The sequence below is a fragment of the Notolepis coatsorum genome (genome assembly GCF_963971535.1).
Source record: "Notolepis coatsorum genome assembly, chromosome: 3".
NCBI lineage: Eukaryota > Metazoa > Chordata > Actinopteri > Aulopiformes > Paralepididae > Notolepis > Notolepis coatsorum.
In genome coordinates, this window is record NC_140167.1 from 184,571,851 (window position 1) to 184,586,850 (window position 15,000).

General features: G+C 47.6%; 1 protein-coding gene across 1 annotated transcript in view; it reads left to right on the forward strand.

Moving 5' to 3' along the window:
• The first annotated feature begins 10,622 nt into the window (after nucleotides 1–10,622).
• ccdc80 (coiled-coil domain containing 80) overlaps nucleotides 10,623–15,000 on the forward strand; it is a 50,635-nt gene continuing 46,257 nt past the window's right edge. Inside the window, exons 1-4 of the mRNA XM_084310873.1 lie at nucleotides 10,623–11,953; nucleotides 12,578–12,775; nucleotides 13,056–13,573; nucleotides 14,223–14,567. Coding sequence (XP_084166999.1) covers nucleotides 11,242–11,953; nucleotides 12,578–12,775; nucleotides 13,056–13,573; nucleotides 14,223–14,567 — 1,773 coding nt within the window. The 5' untranslated portion in view covers nucleotides 10,623–11,241. The remainder of the gene's footprint in view (nucleotides 11,954–12,577; nucleotides 12,776–13,055; nucleotides 13,574–14,222; nucleotides 14,568–15,000) is intronic.

A 15,000-nucleotide genomic window follows, 5' to 3' on the forward strand; every position in this document is an offset into this window, starting at 1 on the left:
GCTTACTTGCAGCTACTAGTATCGTTTTTAATTGAAAAATGCTAACAAAGCTAACGTGCCATAACTCTGTTTTTTCACTGTCGCCCCACATCGTGTCAAGTGCCTGGCGGAGAAAGATAGCAGACTGAAATTCCAAATTTCATGGTCCCTTTTCAGTATTCAGTATTAAACCAGTATTTCACAGACGCATCGTGTGTCGTATCACATTTACATTTTACATTTAGTCATTTAGCTGACGCTTTTATCCAAAGCGACTTACAAGTTCTGTGCGACAAGACAGCAAGAAGGGTATAACTCTATCAGCTGAGTAACAATGTTCATCAAAGTGTTGCGTGTTACAGTGTAGGTTAGTTTATTAGGACAAGTGCATGACATTAAGGTTAGTCGGGGTTAGATTTTTTTTTTTATTTTTATTTTTTTATCATTTCAGATAATGGTTGAAGAAGTGAGTCTTTAGTCGACGGCGAAAGATTGGACGGGATTCGGCTGTCCTAACTGGGATGGGTAGTTCATTCCACCATTGTGGGGCAAGGACTGAGAATAGGCGGCTTCTCTTTGATGACCCTCCGGGAGCTTGGATAGGAGTAGATCTGAGGCGGCCAGAAGACGCAGAGCGTAGGGGTCTTGAGGGTGTGTAGTTAGAGACCATTGACCGGAGGTAGGCGGGAGCGGTTCCCTTTGCCGCACGGTATGCTAGGTCGAGGGCCTTGAAGCGGATACGTGCAGCAATGGGGAGCCAGTGCAGGTCCCTAAGAAGTGGGGTGACATGGGCTGACTTCGGTAGGTTTGAGATCAGGCGGGCCGCTGCATTTTGAATGAGTTGAAGAGGCTTGGTGGCAGTGGCCGGGAGGCCAGCTAGCAGTGCGTTGCAGTAGTCGAGGCGGGAGATGACTGTTGATTGGACGAGGAGTTGGGTGGCTTCTTTTGTCAGGAAGGGGCGTATCCTTCTGACGTTGCTCAGGAGGAATCTGCAGGTTCTGGTTGTCGCTGCGATGTGAGCAGAGAAGTTCAACTGGTCGTCGAGGACAACACCAAGGTTCTTGGCGGTCGGCGACGCGGTCACAGCTGCATTCTCGACTGTGATGGAGAGGTCGGTCAGGGGGGAGGATTTGGCCGGCAGGTGGAGCAATTCTGTTTTGCTTAGGTTCAGTTTGAGGTGGTTGGTCGTCAGACAGGCCGAGATCCGCTCAGAGACGTGGATATCTGAGGGAGGGAAGGAGAGGAAGAGTTGAGTATCATCGGCATAACAATGATATGAGAAGCCATGAGATGTGATAATGTTACCCAGTGATTTAGTGTAGAGGGAGAAGAGAAGGGGTCCTAGGACCGAGCCCTGGGGGACACCCGTCCGGAGGGGGCGGGTGGCCGACAGAGTCCCTCTCCATGACACTTGGTAGGAGCGGTCATTGAGGTATGATGTCAGCCATGTCAGCGCAGATCCAGCCACTCCCATTCCTGCGAGGGCCGCGAGGAGGATCTGATGGTTGACTGTGTCGAAGGCTGCAGATAGATCTAGGAGAATCAGGACAGAGGAGAGGCCTTTCGCTTTTGCTAAGTGAAGTGCCTCTGTGACCGCAATGAGGGCCGTTTCTGTGGAGTGGCCAGTCCGGAAGCCAGACTGATTGGGGCTACCTACTGCTACCAAACTACTACGGTTGAGGAGCCAGGGGAAGAACAAGCATCTCACGTTTTTCTGAAAGTATGTACGTTTAACAATACAACGTTTGACAATAAAATAATAAAAATCTGAACCACCTCCAGTCATTTCCAGCAATCATAATGTAATAGTTCGGGGCTGTATAAGCTCTGTGAGGAGGGACGTCAGGTTACTGGATTGAGCCGAGGGAGAACAGCTGGGGAACAGACTAGGATCCATAAACACATCGTTGCCTCAGTTTCCATGTGTGCTGCTCAGACACAGTACGGTGCGGCAGCCTGTGAGGCCACACAGTGTACGAGACGGGGTTCAGACGGATGGTAGCGGCTGATTCATTTGTCTTTTGTGGTTCATGGGTTCTCAGTGCCCACGCTCAAACCCCCCTCCTCCTCCTCCTCCTCCTCCCCCTCTTGTGACTTCATCATTTTACAATTTCCCATCATGAGGAATTCCCCCTAACCCCTGTGTGTGTGTGTGTGTGTGTGTGTGTGTGTGTGTGTGTGTGTGTGTGTGTGTGTGTGTGTGTGTGTGTGTGTGTGTGTGTGTGTGTGTGTGTGTGTGTGTGTGTGTGTGTGTGTGTGTGTGTGTGTGTGTGTGTGTGTGTGTGTGTGTGTGTGTGTGTGTGTGTGTGTGTGAATGAGTGAGTGAGTGCATGCTGGGACACAGAAATGTCACGGGGGGACAGGCTTCCCACTCACTGACCTGCTAGCATTCAGAGTGGACAGGGTCAAGGGGTGAGGTCAAAGGTCACCTTGTTTATGAATGGAGCCCTAGACTGGATGGGCTGCGTCAACAACATTTCATTAGGGTCAGGGTGTCACTGGGCAGTGAAGCGGTGACACAAAGGCTCATATTCCGACGTGGCTCTGAACCATATTGCTCTCCTCGATGAAGAACCAGTGCCTCGGATTCACAATGTTTCAACTGAAATCGACCAACGGGATTTCCTCTTGGTTTGGACAGGCAGGTAGGAGCCATATGGGACTGACCCACCATTAATCCTCCGTACCCAGAGATGGTGCACTGCCCTGCAGAAGCTAAACACAGTAATTATGCAAACTCTGAAACTGAGAAACAGGACCTCAAGGTGAGGAAAGCGCTGGCATGGAGGGCCCTGAATGGCATGACTAGTGTGTGGAGCTCCAATCTCCCCCGACACATCAAGCTGAACTTCTTCCATGCGACTGTGGAGTCGGTCCTCCTATATGGCTGTGAAAGCTGGACACTGAAGCCCACCCTGCAGAAGTCTCTGGATGGGTGCTACACCAGAATGCTGCGTGCAGTGCTAAACATCGACCAGACCCAGCATGTTACCAACAAGCAGCTGTCAGACTATACAATGCATCACTGTGCCTCACTGCATTGGAGGGGTGGGGGTTGGGACACTGTACAACTGAACAAGCAAAACTGTACATTGGAATATTGACAAGACCATACTTGGTCATTTACTGTACATTGGGGGGGGTTGTGTTAGGACATTTACAGTGGCCAGTTTCGAATTGCAGTCTCCCGTAGGTGTTTTTTGAGAGTGTTTTTGAAAGTGGGTAGTGATTCACATTCCTTTACAGCTTTGGGTAGGGCGTTCCACATTGATGTGGCATAATTGCGAAACGTGTTTAGTCCCTTGTTTGAGCCGAATCTGGGTTTAACATGATTTGTGGAGCTCCCTCTGGTGTTGTGATCGTGGTATTCACTGACCTTTGGGAAGTATTTTGACATGTACATGGGTACCTTGGTCGTGTAGTGTATCTTGTAGACCAGGCCCATTGCAAGTTGCTGTACTCTGTCGTCTACTCTAAGCCATCCTAGGTTGTCAAAGTGGGCAGGGGTGAGGTGGGTTCTAGGAGTAAGGTCAAGCAGTAGTCTGACCAGTTTGTTTTGAGATGTTTGTAATTTTGTTTTTAGCGCCTTTGAGGTGGTACCATGAGGTGCAAGCATAGTCGTAGTACCCTTGAATGAGTGCTCCTGCCAGAGTCTTCAGGGTATTCTTGTTTACCAGTGAGGAGATCCGGTACAAGAATCGTGTTTGTTGGTTGACTTTTTTTATTACATTGGATGCCATTTTGTCACAGGAAAGATTTGCCTCTAGGATGGAACCCAGATAGGTAATATCTTCTTTCCTTATGACAATATTGTCACCCACTGTAACTGAGAAGCCGTCGGTCTTGCTGAGTTTGTTATTTGAACCGAAGAGAATGGACTCTGTTTTGCCCATGTGTAATGATAGTTTGTTATCAGCGAGCCATATGCAGATTTTGCCTAGTTCTGAGCTGAGGGCTACCAAGGCTGAGTGAGAAAGTGGCGGCCAGGAGGATGAAACCTGCCGGCCATTACCACAGACATAGAGAGCTTACATTTACATTTACATTTAGTCATTTAGCTGACGCTTTTATCCAAAGCGACTTACATGTTCTGTACGACAAGCCATCAGGAAGGGGACAACTCTATCAGCTGAGCAACAATGTTCATCAAAGTGTTGAGTGCTACAGTGTAGGTTAGTTTATTAGGACAAGTGCATGACAGTACGGTTAGTTAGGGTTAGATTTTTTTTTTTTATTATTTTTTTATTCAGATAATGGTTGAAGAAGTGCGTCTTTAGTCAACGGCGAAAGATTGGACGTGTTTCGGCTGTCCTAACTGGGGTGGGTAGTTCATTCCACCATTGTGGGGCAAGGACTGAGAATAGGCGACTTCTCTTTGATGACCCTCCCGGAGCTTGGATAGGAGTAGGTCTGAGGCGGCCAGAAGATGCAGAGCGTAGGGGTCTTGAGGGTGTGTAGTTAGAGACCATTGACCGGAGGTAGGCGGGAGCGGTTCCCTTTGCCACACGGTATGCTAGGTCGAGGGCCTTGAAGCGGATTCGTGCAGCAATGGGGAGCCAGTGCAGGTCCCTAAGAAGTGGGGTGACATGGGCCGACTTCGGTAGGTTTGAGATCAGGCGGGCTGCTGCGTTCTGAATGAGTTGAAGAGGCTTAGTGGCAGTGGCCGGGAGGCCAGCGAGCAGTGCGTTGCAGTAGTCGAGGCGGGAGATGACTGTTGATTGGACGAGGAGTTGGGTGGCTTCTTTTGTCAGGAAGGGGCGGATCCTTCTGACGTTGCTCAGGAGGAATCGGTAGGTTCTGGTTGTCGCTGCGATGTGAGCAGAGAAGTTCAACTGGTCGTCGAGGACAACACCAAGGTTCTTGGCGGTTGGGGACGCGGTCACAGCTGCATTCTCGACTGTGATGGAAAGGTCGGTCAGGGGGGAGGATTTGGCCGGCAGGTGGAGCAATTCTGTTTTGCTTAGGTTCAGTTTGAGGTGGTTGGTCGTCATCCAGGCGGAGATGTCGGACAGACAGGCCGAGATCCGCTCAGAGACGTGGATATCTGAGGGAGGGAAGGAGAGGAAGAGTTGAGTATCGTCGGCATAACAATGGTAGGAGAAGCCATGAGACGTGATAATGTTACCCAGTGATTTAGTGTAGAGGGAGAAGAGAAGGGGTCCTAAAACCGAGCCCTGGGGGACACCAGCCAGCCAGCCAGCAGGATGGTGCTGTGGGATCCATCACACGGGCGTCGATCCCGAGGACGTCCCACGCCGACATACGTGGACGTGCTTAGGAGAGATGCAGGAGTGGAGAATTCTGTGGAACTTGCTGCATGTATGGACGACGAGGAGACTGGAGACTCCGTTGTCAAGCTCGTCTGAGGACGACCAAATGAATGAAACTGAGAAAAATGGCTTTAAAGTTCTTTGTAGGCTGAGCCCAAACGTTTGAACGTTCGAACCTTCGTTCGTTACGTTGGCATTCAAATTCTAAATCAACATTCGAATTTTTCATTAAAAAAAAGATAATAATAATAAGATTTTTTATTTCTATTTTTTTCCCTATTAATTCTGTTTTAACCAATGGGGTTTTTCTTCACAGTTGCAGATAAAGATTAGGCTACACTAATATTATAGTATTAAAAGAAACTGATGAGTTATATTCATTAAAGAAAGTTGATTTAATTGATTTAGTTGGGTTGGGGCTTCTCCCTGGGCTGGGTCTGGGGCTGGAAAGTTGATTTAATAAATAAAAAGACTAATTTAATCAGATTAATCACTTTATTCAAATTGAGGATTTAGTTTGAGGATAGTAAAAAAAAAAATATATACATATATATATATATATATATATATATATATATATATATATATTATATATATATATATATATATATATATATATATATATATATATATATATATATATATATATATATATATTACAATTTCTTTTTACTTTTTTTTTTTTTTTTTTTTTTTTATTAAAAACGAAGGTTCGAACGTTCATTCGAAAAACCCTGACGAAGTTCGAATCCCAAAAACAGGGTTCGGGGACAGCCTTAGTTTGACTATCTAGTGATTTTGTAGTTACTGTAATTCCTTATACCCCTTTTCTCTAAAACAGAGCAAGATTGCACTCTTTGTCACAAGATAAAATACATTCAATTGAACTCAATTTTGAAAAAGATTTTAGTTACTGCGGTTAGCTTCTGCAGGGCAGTGTAGTGGTTAAGACCGCCTGCCTCTGGAACCACTTGGATGGAATCCCACCAAAGTCTCCCCCCCGCCCTCTCTGCATCCTGCCCTCCCTTCCTACTGTCTAAATAAAGAGGGAGATATTAAGGGGACTGGACCACCTTCTCTCACTAACAATACAAATAGAAACCAGCAGTCATCCTATAAGAAACTAAAATCTGTTGCCATGACAGCATCAGTCACACACACGTTCCACTGGCGTCAGAGGATTAACAGAATCTCTGCTGAAGCCCATGTTAACTGGGCCAGACAGGATGTTTTATAGGGAGGTGAGAGAAGACTGTCAAGATCCCAACATAGTTTCATATTTGCCAGCACTAAATCTGAGCAACCACCCACTATATCAGCTATATTCACATCCATCAAGTGTGTGCACTCACACACTCTCACACACAGTCACACACTCTCACATACACTCACTCACTTTGAGCCAAACCTGTGAAGCACAGATGTGTGTAGGATGCCGGATTGTATGAGTAGTTCGTTTTTAACGGGGCCTCATGGTACTGATATAGCTCTGTTCAACACATTCAGCACCGTGGCATGAAATAGCTGTGGTCCTGAGATGGGAACATGGAGATATCTTAGAGAAGAGTCTGTTATCTTACATGCTAGGATGAAACGTTTGTATGGAAGCCAACAATATATAATCGTGATCGTACTTAACACATGCACACAGAGAGAGAGAGAGAGAGAGAGAGAGAGAGAGAGAGAGAGAGAGAGAGAGAGAGAGAGAGAGAGAGAGAGAGAGAGAGAGAGAGAGAGAGAGAGAGAGAGAGAGAGAGAGAGAGAGAGAGAGAGAGAGAGAGAGAGAGAAGAGAGAGAGAGAGAGAGAGAGAGAGAGAGAGAGAGAGAGAGCAAAGAAAGAGGGGGAGAGAGAGGGAGAGAGAGAGAAGAGATAGTGAATGGGGATAGAGAGCGAAGAGGGATAGAGAGAGAGAGAGAGAGATAGAGAGAGAGAAGAGGGATAGAGAGAGAGATACATTGGATACTCACTGATTAAGTCTTCCACAGTTTTTTCTGTGTGTTTGCTTGTTGCAATTGAATAACATACAGTAGATGATCAGTTGTTTTTATGTTTATTATTCACTGTTGTGATTATTACCCCATTGTAAGTACATTATGTCTGCGCTAGCAATGTGAGGCTAATCTTATCTGGCAATAAAGCACAAAAAGAGTTTGAAGAGAGATTAGAGCCAGTCAGACCCAGTCGTGGTCAGGGCAGGACAATAGGGATGTGCTATCTGACACACCACTGATGCCCTCTGACCTGGAAGTAGAAAGGCCAGGTCCAAGACCTATGCCAATCACTTCTTTTTTTTGTATCTACTTTTTCTCCCCATTTAACATCTAAGCTCATCTAAGCCACCGTTATTGCAGTTGGGACATAAGATGCACTGCTCTGTCTCAGCTATTATTGGCAGTTTAGCCACGTGGAAAAGGAGGTGCTATGTGTACCCCAAGGAGGTGCTATGTGTACCCTTAAGTGTTCAGTGCTGCTTGGCCCTGATACATTTGATTCCCTGTTTATGTAATATAATTTGTGGAACCAAGTAAAGTATTAAAATGTGTGTGTGTGTGTGTGTGTGTGTGTGTGTGTGTGTGTGTGTGTGTGTGTGTGTGTGTGTGTGTGTGTGTGTGTGTGTGTGTGTGTGTGTGTGTGTGTGTGTGTGTGTGTGCGTGCGTGCGTGCGTGCGTGCGTGCGTGCGTGCGTGCGTGCGTGCGTGCGTGTGTGAACCCGTGGATATAAATTTGCACATGGTATCGTGCTTACCGGTATATGGGTTCATGTCTTTGGTGTGCCGTCTAATAAAGGTATCTAATAAAGGCCTCTAATAAAGCCTTTTCTGTCTGCAAGTAAAACCAGGAGCCCTGCTTTGAGTGATTTGGACGCAGGCTGGTTCAGAGTGTGCCGTCTCTTTAGTGGGCAGAGATCTGACTGCAGATCAGCTTGTAATTACAGGGAGTAAGTCAGGGAGAGCTCTGCAGATGGGCTTCGTATGTTCAGCCGCTCTCCAGCCGTCGTACAGGAGACAGCAGACAGCGCGCGCGGCTGAGAACAGGTAGCGTAACACAATGTCATTGAACAAAGCAATTTGGCTCGACAACAACCTCAGCCTATAGCCCGGCCCTGTCCCCTAATCTCAGCCTATAGCCCGGCCCTGTCCCCTAATCTCAGCCTATAGCCCGGCCCTGTCCCCTAATCTCAGCCTATAGCCCGGCCCTGTCCCCTAATCTCAGCCTATAGCCCGGCCCTGTCCCCTAATCTCAGCCTATAGCCCGGCCCTGTCCCCTAATCTCAGCCTATAGCCCGGCCCTGTCCCGTAATCTCAGCCTATAGCCCGGCCCTGTCCCGTAATCTCAGCCTATAGCCCGGCCCTGTTCCCTAATCTCAGCCTATAGCCCGGCCCTGTCCCCTAATCTCAGCCTATAGCCCGGCCCTGTCCCATAATCTCAGCCTATAGCCCGGCCCTGTGCCCTAATCTCAGCCACTTCAGCAGCAGAGGTCTGCTGGCACTTTAATATGCAGCAATCATACTTCACCTTCCCCTAAAGTCTGCTTACTTCAGGAAGCTCAGGATGCTCAAGGCCCTTTCTCATCAGACCTGAATATCAGAGGTATTACTCTCTGGGGAACCTTCATGTGATACTGATTATCCTCTGATGGAGTAGCAAACATTGTTTTCGGAGCACAACCCTGTATAGCCTCCAGGCTAATTCGTTGGTATAGAGTTACAATATGATGGGATTTTCCCTGCTATAATTATATGGCCGACGTCCTCCTCACATTCTCCTCAGAGGTTTCTAAAGCCAAGGAGAATAGCAGGTGGTCTAGTGATGATAGCGTTCACACACAAGTGTACAGTGAGAGTACATGTGTGGAATAGTTCAGAGCAATCAGGGCAGTTAGGGACAGCTAGTTCCCAGGACTGATTTAATTAGTTCCTTAGTCGCTGCTCTTCACTATAGGCGGCACAGTGGTGTAGTGGTTAACACTGTCGCCTCACAGCAAGAAGGTCCAGGGTTCGATTCCCGCTTGGGGACCAGGTTTCCGCATTGCCAGGTACCCAGGTGGGGTATCTCCCAGGCCTTTCTGTGTGGAGTTTGCATGTTCTCCCCCCGTGCTCGCAAGGGTTTCCCCCCCGATAAGATAAACCCAATGGAAAAACATGCACAACAACAGATCGCTAACACTGTCTGACGAAGATGGGCAGGAGCACTTGGATTGGTCCCCGGGGCGTGGCCCACGTCGACGCCCTATCTGCTCCCGGCTGCCCTTGGGGGGAAGGACGACGGGATGGGTCAAGTGCAGAGACTCAATCGCATCGGCGACCCAAGAAATTGCATGTGTGTGTTCCTGTGTGTGTGTGCCGTCCATCGCATGTGTGTGTTGTTTGCAAATAAAGACGTCCTAAATCCTGCATTATTATTATTATTATTATTATTATTATTATTATACAGCAGATATGGGCCTTTTCTAAGACAGAGTATATCCCATGAGTTTCTACTGTGATAAAGGCAGGAGGTATTGTACTACTGTATTTAAAAAATAAGTATAATGAACTTTTTACTTTTAATGAACAGCAACACATTATACTGTATTTTATCCTGGTATGGATATGTAGTATAATATCTAAGTATATGCAAGGCAGCACACAATACAGAGAGATAGAGAAAGTGGACAAGAGAGATCAGATCTGCTCTGTGGTTTTACTAGGAGTCTGTGACTTAGGGTAGGCCCTAATTAGAACGGGCCAAACTGGGCAATGCTACTTTTCTTCAGAGGAAATGGAAAAAGTCTGATGTGGGCTGAAAGAGTCATCGTAAAATGGCATATATTGTAATTATGTTATGTTGGCAATAAACAGGCAGTGGGTATCATCTCTTCATTGGCCGTATTTATGGTTATAAACCGTTAGGGAGACGGCACGTGGCGCGCCACCAGCCTCTCATATAGTCTAAATATACCCCTGAGCTCAGTTCCTTTCTAAATGACCCGCGGCCATCCAGCTTCCACGCACCACTCCCATCTGGGCAAGGTGCATGGGAAAGCGGGGTCTGTTCCTCGGAGGGGACCTGATAATGAATCTCACTATGGTCATCTTTCTTCGTGAAAGACTTTCCAACGGGTTTGCCATTTGTGATTAAAAAAAATTATAATTTTCTCATTGAAACCCATCATAAAATACAATGGATATATTCGTTTGATTTGACTCTCTGACATGTTTGGTTCCATAAATAAAAAACGTTCCAACTTCCCAGCGAGGGGAAACTAGTACTTCTGAGAAAGACAGGGCTTGAAAAAAGGGAGTTTTGCAATGTGAACTGGCAATCGACTGGCCAGGGGCTGGTCCTCCTGTCGCTGCGTCGCCAGGAGAGTCCGGAGGCTGAGGTTTATGTGGACATTTCTGGGACCGCCGCCAGAGAGCTCAGGTTGGCCAACGGGAGCGAGGGAAGGAGCAGAGGAGCAGAGCCAGTCAGTGCAAGTTGTCAGCTGATTACGGACCGTGCGTAAAGTCTCGTGCTTTTTGGCCGGGAAGGTACCTCGTTTTTGCCTCCACGAGATATATAATAATAACCACATACTCATTTGAGTTATTTGAGTGCGGTTTGGAGGTGTGAAATGCTTGGTGCATAACTTTTTTTTGGTCAATAGCATTTAATTGATTTCCCTCGGAACTGAGGAGGAGTTGTTTCAGAGTTTGGGATGTTTCACGGAGACGGCTCTCTAAATATACAACATCTCTCCAGGATTCGCTGATAGCGTGAGTATAAATTGCTGACATGAGATTCTGGATAATATTACAGTTTTAGCATTTGGCATCTGTGAAATGGTCTGAAGGAGAGACCACACGTTTATGCGCATTCTGCATTATTTTCATCACCTGGACTCTGGAGTGTATTTATAACCAAACTCACAAATGCACTAAAAAGACGCACTCGGATCTCCCCGGTCCACAACTGGACCTTTATCTTTTCCTGTTCGAGTGTTTACTTTATACAACAACATCTCACCAGAATGCGAGGGGCGGCGTTGCTGCCTGCTTTAGCCCTGCTGATATGTCTGCTAACGTGGGCAGGTGATGCCGACAAACAGGCGCACCTCCGGCGGATGCCTCTGCGCGCCCGACGCACCAGACTTGGACGTCTCCCTCCCGGCGGCGCGGCGGCGGGCAGGGAGCGTGTGTCCGGCAGCAGCGTGCGCCCTGGACCGGTGCTCGGCCTCAAACGAGCGCAGGATGTGCAAGCTGATGAGAGCGTCGTCGCACCTCCTGTCAGGACCGCGGTGGGACAGGGGAGTAGGGGAGGTCCCCGTCCAGGGGCGCGAAGGAGGGTGGCCGGCGGCGGCGGGCAGGGTGGCTTGCTGCTGCGCCCGGCCGGCATGGTGCAAGACGAGGGCACTCCTCCCGGGGCGAGAGCCAGGGTCGCCCGGATGCCAGGCGGCGCTGGCTCGCCCAACCTGCTGGCGAGCTTTGCGGGGAAAAACCGCGTCCTGGTGATTTCGGCGCCCCACGCGTCGGACGGTTACTACCGTATGATGATGTCACTGCTGAAGCCCGACGTGTACTGCGAGCTGGCCGAGCGCCACGTGCAGCAGATCGTCATGTTCCACCAGGAGGGCGAGCTGGGGGGCAAGGTGAGACGGATCACCGCCGAGGGCAAGGTGATGGAGGAGCCGCTGGACACCGCCCTCATCCCCCGACTGATGACCTTCCTCAAGCTGGAGAAAGGTAATGCACGTGTCCCTCTTTAATAAGTTAACCTTTCACTACCACACTAACACAGGGTAAAGGGTTAAGTTAAGTTAAATTTATATATATATATATATATATATATATATATATATATATATATATATATATATATATATATATATATATATATATATATATATATATATATATATATATATATATATATATATATATATATATATATATATATATATATATATATATATATATATATGTAACGGATGGTATTGTGAAGCGCAGTCAAGAAGGGCTGGGATGAGTAGCGGTGCTATGGGTTAAACTCACTCTCACATCCTCAAAAGACGCATAGACTGAGCGCTTAGGAGGGATATCCTTTCTTGCCGCAGCAGTTTGTGATGTCGGCCCCGGTGCGGGAGACCGGGGTTCAACTCCCACTCGAGGCATCGAAGTTTAAGGTGACGTTGTCACAACCGTTACATATATATATATATATATAAAAATAAAAGATATATCAATGGAAACATGAACATAATTGACCTATCTCAAACCCGCCCTCTTTTCTTCATCCTCCAATCACAACCGTCGCTTCCCCCGGCGGACTCTTATTAACCTCACCTCACCGCGTGCCGCGCTCTGCAGGTAAGTTCGGGATGGTGCTGCTGAGGAAGACCCTGCAGGTGGAGGAGCGCTACCCCTACCCCGTGAGGCTAGAGGCCATGTACGAGGTCATCGACCAGGCGCCCATACGCAGGGTGGAGAAGCTTCGTCAGAAGGGCTTCGTCCAGAAGTGCAGAGGAGCTGGAGTGGAGGGCCAGGTGGAGGAGGGCTCCGTCACAGGTGAGAGAGAGGCGGAGACACAGATGAGAGGAAGTGACCATAGGGTTTCCCTAAACTGGAGGACCATCGGTGATGATGGGATCTTTAGAGATAATTGTCTTCCTGGCATGTGTAGGCTACAGCATTAAGTATAATATTATAATTGGTATATGGTATAATTCTCTGTCTTACTCCCTCTTTCCATCTCTCCATGTCTTTCTCTCTCTCTCTCTCTCTCTCTCTCTCTCTCTCTCTCTCTCTCTCTCTCTCTCTCTCTCTCTCTCTCTCTCTCTCTCGACAGGTGGACCAGTAGACATACCAGTAGAGAGGAAGCCTGACAAGAAAGAAGTGATGAGGAAACCGTTCAGAAGACCTACACAGACGACCAAGACAACCACGGCCGCCACCACGACGACAACCACCACCACGAGACCGACAACCACCACCATGAGACCGACCACCACCACAAGACCGACCACCACCACGACTAGAGCCACGACCACCACCACCAAAGCTACAACCACAACCAGAAGGCCTACCACCACCACGAAGCGAACTGCCGCAACGCGACCGACGACCACCACCACTCAGAGACCTACCAAGGTCCACACCACCGCCCACTGGATGCCGGACCCCGTGACCACCGCTGACCCTTATTACAACCGGAGAGACAGGGAGAGATCCCCCCTGAAGACCACGCCAGCTGCTGATAACCACACCGACAGGGAGGGCAGAGACCCCAACAGCCGCAGGCTGCTGCCCACCACACATAAACCCGCCAGGGCCAGGCCTACCAAGAGGAGGAATGGAGCAGGGAAGGTGATTTGATGCCATTTTGTTTATCTGTTGATTATTTTACAGGGCACATGTTTTGCCTGGTAGCCTTTGAGGGTGGGTCTGTGGTCCATGCATGCAGTATAATAGGGAACAGTGTAATTTCATAATTTGATAACATTTTCAGAACAATAGGCCTATTGTACAAGATAAGATATTCCTTTATTGATCCCCTTGGGGAAATTCGGGTGTCATAGCAGCATGGGGGGGGGGGGGGGGTACAGGTACAGGTATGGGTATGGTAATAGTAGAAGAGACATAAATATAGGCAATACAACTATAGTAAAGATACAAAAATAAGCAGTGTAAACAATATAATTAACTCTGAATATAAGAAAATTAGCAAGTAAGCAGTGTAATCAAATATAACTGTAAATCTGTTATATTATATGTTACAATAAATATGTGCAATAAACACTTATAATCTGAATATATACTATGAGTACAGTCTGTAGGTAAAGTATATACTGCACCATATAGTGTAAACTATGGTATAATGGTATACCCCCGCATGCACACCACTGTCTTACAGTAATCTATATCAATAGGTCTTTTAGTATCAATATTACAAAAGTCTTTTGTGGCCTACACAGGTCAGAATAGCCCCGTAACCTGCCTCTCCTGCATACCATAGGTGCTGAGCAACGAGTACGAGGACAAGTATGAGGCCAGCAGGCCTACGGTCAGCCAGCCCGAGGAGACGGAGACCCACACCGACGTCGTCCCCACCAAGAGGGGCCGGGCCAAGCACGACAAGAGCGACAAGAAGAGGAAGAAGAACGACAAGGCCTCCAAGAAGGCGGAGAGGAGAGCAGGAGGCAAGACCGGGAAGGAGGGCAAGAATGGCAAGAAGAACGGCAAGAAGCTGCTCAAGCAGCAGGAGAAAGAGGAGTTCCAGAAGCCCACCAAGAAGCCACCTCCTCCCAAGGGGTCTCTGGCCTCCTTCATGGACTACTTCGAGAACAGGAGGAGGCTTCTGGTGAGAACATGATCTAACACTACGATGAGACTAAAGCACCTCTCTGTCAACCGGACGATCCTACCCTCGGTTGCATGGAACGTTCGTCTTCCACCTGTAACCATTGGTGACCACTTTCAACAGAAAATGCCTTTTCTGTGCAGCGGTAGAGTAGGTGAAACACTAGGAAAGCATGATATTAATGATATGATACTGTTCTACTGTGACTTGTTTACAATTATTATGCTTTTGTTGATATATTTCTTATATATTAACACATAGCAACCGTTGCCATGTACAAAAGGTCTCTATTTATTCTATGTTCAAACTACCTACATATTTTAAGAGGACTCACCACGCCAAATCTTCGCTAAGCTGCTGGGTGTGTCAAGGGAGGGATATCCACACACCTAGATCCATGCAATAATTCACTTTATCTGCAAGCTTTCCTTCT